The sequence below is a fragment of the Struthio camelus genome, chromosome 2, assembly GCF_040807025.1.
Source record: "Struthio camelus isolate bStrCam1 chromosome 2, bStrCam1.hap1, whole genome shotgun sequence".
NCBI lineage: Eukaryota > Metazoa > Chordata > Aves > Struthioniformes > Struthionidae > Struthio > Struthio camelus.
Window position 1 is genome coordinate 54,350,637 of NC_090943.1, and position 6,000 is coordinate 54,356,636.

The following is a 6,000-nucleotide window of genomic DNA, read 5'->3' on the forward strand; positions in this document are numbered from 1 at the left end:
ATATCTTATCTCTGGTTTAGCTACGTGTGTGGTAGCTATGGGTGCAACAGAAGAAAGGAAGCCCAGACGTCGCTACCGTTCTGCAGATGAATTTTCTAATCAAAATAGTCATCTGACAGAAAATTTGTATTTTGTAAGTTCAGAATTTTTTGTAGACATGTACTAGTTTTTTTGAAAAACGTCTCAGGAGAGATTTTTCAGTTCTAGGAGAAACTTTCTGGCAAAAACAAGAGCCGTTTTGTTTGCTGACTAGTAAACTGATAAGCTTGCTCACCTGGGTTATGTGCAGCTGAAGAGGGATGTATCGTGAGTATCCCAACAAGCTGATTATTTTTAGAGGCCTCCTTACTTTTTGTACAGAGTAACTTTAAAAATATGTCAGGTTCACTCTGGGTCAGAACAGGTCAAAAAATAAGAATCCAGAACACTTCAGTAGCACTGCACGGAAAACTTTTTTCCGTTATTGCCTTGCCTTCAGTGGTGCTGAGTAGCGCTCAGCAATGTTACAGAGATCTTTATTTCCCCACAGCTGTGCAAGGTAAAAGTCATGAAGATTCGTCTGCACAGATATATACATTAGAGGGTAAAATTGATGGAACGCTGAATAGAAAATGATACTTTAATTGAGCCTAAATAATTAAAAGTCACCCACCTCTGCCAGATTTTGAGAGGGTTACAATGGAACTGAACTAGCATCACTATGGGTACTTTGGGGTGTATGTGACTGTTTTTTTCCTCCCTAGTTTAAAAAACTTACTATCATTCTTGATGTTTACATATTTACAAGAAAGATGAATTTGAGTTCGAGAAGGAGACCACAAAGAAAAAGAAAGATGTATGAGCATTAGTACTACTGTCTGAGTAGTGTAGCCATTTTTTATTAAGATAAAAGCTGCAGCAGCTTTCTCTGCATTGTATCTGAAATCAACATTGTGATCCGTCTTTTTGTGGTCCAGCTTAGTAAAATTATTAATTGAACTGAGAGGAAGAGTTTCAGTCTATTTATGTCAACGGCCTTTTGGATATATTGGACTCTATCAGAAACAGAATAAAAGCAAATTTTAAGCATTTTTACATTTCAGTTGAAGTAGTTATATTAAAGTACTTGAAACAAATTTAAAACTTGTTTCATCTGCTTGAAATACCAAACATAAGGAACGGGTTTGATACTTCAGCACTTTCCTACACCCTTTATATGTAGGTTTGAAATTTTTGCAATCTTAAATATTTAATACACTTTTAAAATGATATACATAAATAATGACATAAATGTTGATAATAGTGCAACTTCAGTAAATCTCATGCCACTGCATCCCAAACATGATTTTTTTTGGTCTCAGTTGTTTAAACAAAACGCTTCCTTCTGGCCAAAAGTGAAGTTAGAGAGACAGACTTTATTTTGCAGTCCCTTGCAGCTTTTTGATATCTGAAACCTGATCTTCCTAAAACAGATATTCACAATCTCTGTTACTAAAGAAAACTTTATCTTGAAATCACCCAACCAAGTTTTGGTCCTCAGGATTCAATTCTGGAGAGAGCATACAGTGAAATTATTTTGCTGGCTGCAAGTGCTTTGATGGTGAAGGATATCATAATTCAGAGAGCTTTGTATCCTGATCAAAAACTTCTTAGGTTTCACATAGCAAACCTTCCTTGGCTCAGATCGAGCTAACAATTTTTCTCCTCTCCAAATTCACATAAGAAGTGAAACTGGATATAAAGGAAACTCAAATGTTAGGACATGTTATGCAAATTACTATTGGAGGATATAGGCATTTTTTCTTCTCTTTCAACATTCTTTAGTTTGCTTCTTGAAGCACACATTGATATATCTGGTTAGTCTTTTGCAAATCTATTTAGATGATTAAAAACAGTTTGTAGGGCTTTATAAGCATAATATTCTGTTAAGAGCTATTTTTTGTTAACTGAAGATTATTAACATGATCATAGTGTTTGTGTTTCTTCCCAATTAACAATGAAAAAAATGATGCTGGTATTTGAGAATATCGAACATTTAGATCGCAGGAGCAATAAGGTGCCTAGCTGCAACTAAATGTGCATTTTTAACATAAATGTTTGTGCATGTTAGTCTGTAGCCAAAACGTCTATAACTAATGTGTGAATTGTCAGTGTACTTTGTTACTGAAAAAGGATAAATGTGCATAGTACTAAGTAGAGGGTATTTGACAGTAATGATTTGATTTACCCTTTTAGCATCTGGGGCTTTCTTTATTAAACAGTGGGTTTGTGTTTAAGAGGTTTCCATTGAAAACTTTTAACAAATTCCTAGATCAATAAACATATGCCAGATCGATGCATCTCCTTCACTAATCAAGTTTTCAGTGCGTAATTATTGTGATCTAGCTGTAGCAATCTCATCTGTAAGCAGTAGATGTCCACAGAGTTCTTGTCTACACTATTAACAAAGTAGTCCAATAAGCTGTTTTCTTCCTGGCTTTGTAGTTTGCCTCACCTCGCAGTGGTATCTTCTGAATATGCCATCAGTCTGTGCTTAGTTAGCATGTGGGTGAGTGAAGCCTAATACATACTTGTTTTGTTTGAAGATCAAACCTGTAGCATGAGATTAATCATTCTTCTGTTGTTTTTTTTTTCTTGCCTTATTTTATTTGTTAACTTTCAAACATTTTTGTTCTATATGATAAACTTTGTTCAACTCTTAATCATGTATTGATTGCTAAGTTTTTAAAAGAAGTTTTTAAAGCTAAGCTTGAAAATGGTAAATATTGATTCAAAATCAATCTTTTTGAGATATAAGCATAGCTTGAAATATTCTTTGAGACCTACAGAAATCTCAGTTGTAGAAAAAGCAAGCAAAATCAGATTTTAAATCAAATACTGTGTAACATTAATGCTTATTGTATGTGGCCGTGTTTTGTTTTGTGATTTCCTCCCCACTTCTGAGCTTCTTATTTTAATAGGTAAATAGGTAAGTCAGATTTCTGTAATCAGCTTACTTACAGTGCTGCTTGAAATGAGTTATTACGTCTCATAAATATCAGAATGGGTTCTTTTAAGAATATTGGTGAAATATTAGGCTATGGTTGCATTTAAACTTTGTTACTTTTCTGAATCAGACCCTTGGCCTGGTATCGAGAAAAGATAGAGCAGATAGGTTAAGGAAGACAATTTTGGGAGACATATGCTCTCAATTTATTGCATCATTTTGGGGGTTTTATTAAATTATTTTCATTATGAATCTGTAACACTAACTGTAGCGTTACAGAGAGCAAGCATCTGATTTGGCCTAAAGATAAAGGTTGCATCAAGCCAGTCGAGCTAAACAAGCAGCACAAAAGCAATAGCGGTTGAGAGAGGAGCAAGGATATTGAAGTATGCAGGTGAAACTTTCTGCGTTGCCTGATGTGATTATCAGCTGAGTAGTGTTAGTGATGTATGATATTTAGTAAGTTCTTCACATGAATTCTATAGGATATACTCAGCCTAATTTTCCTTTTCCTCCTTTGCAACTGAAAAGCTTTGAAGACTTGCAGGCAATTGATTCAGTGCATCTGAAGCAATCGCCCTCTGTCAGCTGAAAAACCGGGGCTGGCTCTGTGCGCATCCTTGGCCTCCACCACCTCGATAGCAAAATGGATTAAACTTAAGCTGCTTCCATCACCACTTACCATGAGGCAATTGACAGGCAGTCCTCCTCTCTTGCAGTCATGTGAAAAGAGCCTTCAATACAAAATATGCTCATATCAAAGGAGGGAAGAAAATGTCGATTCATTTTAGCTAACATTCAAGATTTCTCCTTTTATTTTTACTTTACGTTCTTTTAAATCTTTCTTTCTGAATAAGATAGCAAATGAACTTTATTGCACTTAAAATGCAATAGTATCTGGACTGTTTGCTCCTAGCCTTGATCACTTCCTAACAAAATCAGATGTTTTTTCTCTCTCTCTGTTGAAAATAAATAAATTGTTAGTATTGAGAGGACAGAACTATTTACAACACTATTGCAGAAGGCATGTTTGACACCTAAATTATTGTCATGTTGTCTGTACTGCTGATGCAAAAAGTTCTTATGTTCTCAGCCCTTTCTGAAGGATATCATAGAAGGGCTTGATTTTGACCTTGGTGTCAGCAATTACCTGTAGTAGCTTCATAACTTAAGCTACTGTGTATGGGAGCTGTTCGGATCTCATTATTAGATTGTAGATGCTTAGTTTTTCGCAAATATTCTTGAAGTTTACGTCAGTGAATAGCCACTGACAAATGGAATAGTCTTCCATGTATGAAATGTAGAAATTAAGGCGATACTGACTTCATTGTAAAAGTGTTAAATACTTTTCCTGATGGAGAAGTGTTGTTTTTTTTTTTTTTTTTGCTAGCCCTGAAGTTTGACTTCATTTCAGTTTTGATCATGAATTTTATGATAGGGCTTATTAAGGCATGATACTGTGGTATAATATCAATTTCCAGTGAGGCTCCTGATTATTTTGTTATTGGTTAGTTAGGTTTTTTTATCCCAGTTCCTCAGCTATTTTGAAAATACTAGAATGGAATTACTTGCTCAAAATTAATGATATGTTCATTTGACTTACCTGAAATTGTTCCATCTCCTATTGCTTCCAATAAGCAAATAAATTTAGTTACTTTACTATTAGTTACTTTACTTTACTTTAGTTACTTTAGTTACAGCTGCACTCCCTTCACAATGTAACATTCATTTATTTGCTTTAACTTTTTATTCTTCTAGTCATGGCTACGACCAACTTGAAGAAATTGTGATGATAATCTCTTATGACAGAGCTGCTTAGAAATATGTCCGTATCTCTGTTGTCCCTTGAGAATGGGCAAGAAGAAAAGCTTTTATTTGAGGTCACAAATGGCGCAGCAAGAACCAAAATTCAGCACCACCTTTGGACCATGAATATAGTTAATAATTGCCTTGACAAGAAACGCTAATCAGGGGTTATCTGGTGATGAGGCTTTTTTCTCTTCTATTGAATATTGTCTTCTATTTTGTGTTAAAGGTTATTTTTTTAAAGGAGAGAAAAGACTTCATCCTAGGAAGGAATTGCCCACTACTGTGTCTCCATACAGGTTTCACTGGGTGTTTTTTAAGAGTTGAACTAAATGGTTTGTCTCTTCTATTTATTTTTTTATTTTTGAATGAATTGTGCAATACATTTTGGATGGGTAGCAGTTGAGGTGATTTTCCTGATTGAACTAGACACTCTCGTTTGACTACTCTCTCCCAACTTGATCTTCTGATTGTTTGCTAAAGGTCACTTCTATATGCTTTTGCCTACAATAAATCCAGATTGCAGTACCTCATTTGTTTACTCTTAGCTTTTGTACTTATATTTTCTGGAGAAAAAAATACATTACTGTAAATTGTAAATAGTTAATACATAACTGTATCATATGCTGATCTGTGACTGTTGACAGCACTAATCTGACAGAAGCTGAGATAAAATAAAGTTTATTTACTGTATAATTTTGGAACTTTTTGTGGTATGATTTTTCTTTTGGAATGATCACTAGTTTTGTTCCCACTCTTGTGCAAGACATCCTTCTCTGAGACACTTTGTGTTTGAAAACCTTGTTGTATGAAGAGTTGCTCAAGTACATTGTACTGTAAGGGATCGGTGGAAACTTTCAGATTTTCAAAGGATCACAGCCTGTGTGACAGACACGTGATGAACTAAACTGACACGCGAATGTAGCGAATGAGGAAGTTTGCTTTGTTATTGTTTTGGAATTCTGTGGCTTTTTTTTCTTTTCTTTTAAATAATGCTTGTCTAGCCACTTTGGCATATAATTTGTGATCGTCTGAACCCGTATCCAAGTATGGATAAATTTAACCTGTTCTGCCATTACTTTGATACTTGCCATATGAATGATTGTCACCTGTCCTGTTTATGCTAGTTTGACTGCCAAGATTGTTCAAGGTAATTGGTTCTTCATGGATGTAGTTTCTAGCGAGTATTTATAGCAGCAACAAATCCACTAAACAGCTCATCAGATAGT

General features: G+C 34.9%; 1 protein-coding gene across 14 annotated transcripts in view; it reads left to right on the top strand.

The window, feature by feature from the left end:
• The window catches only part of GOLGA4 (golgin A4), a 67,269-nt gene extending 61,802 nt beyond the window's left edge, over window positions 1-5,467 (top strand). For 11 of the 14 annotated variants that reach the window (XM_068935828.1, XM_068935829.1, XM_068935820.1 and 8 more), the window contains 2 exons: window positions 2,464-2,527; window positions 4,724-5,467. In XM_068935828.1, the coding sequence (XP_068791929.1) occupies window positions 2,464-2,493 (30 nt within the window). In that variant the 3' untranslated portion in view covers window positions 2,494-2,527; window positions 4,724-5,467. Of the gene's footprint in view, window positions 1-2,463; window positions 2,528-3,496 lie in introns of all 14 variants that reach the window. The other 3 variants (XM_068935816.1, XM_068935819.1, XM_068935815.1) reach the window with 2 other exon arrangements.
• The last annotated feature ends 533 nt before the right edge of the window (window positions 5,468-6,000 follow it).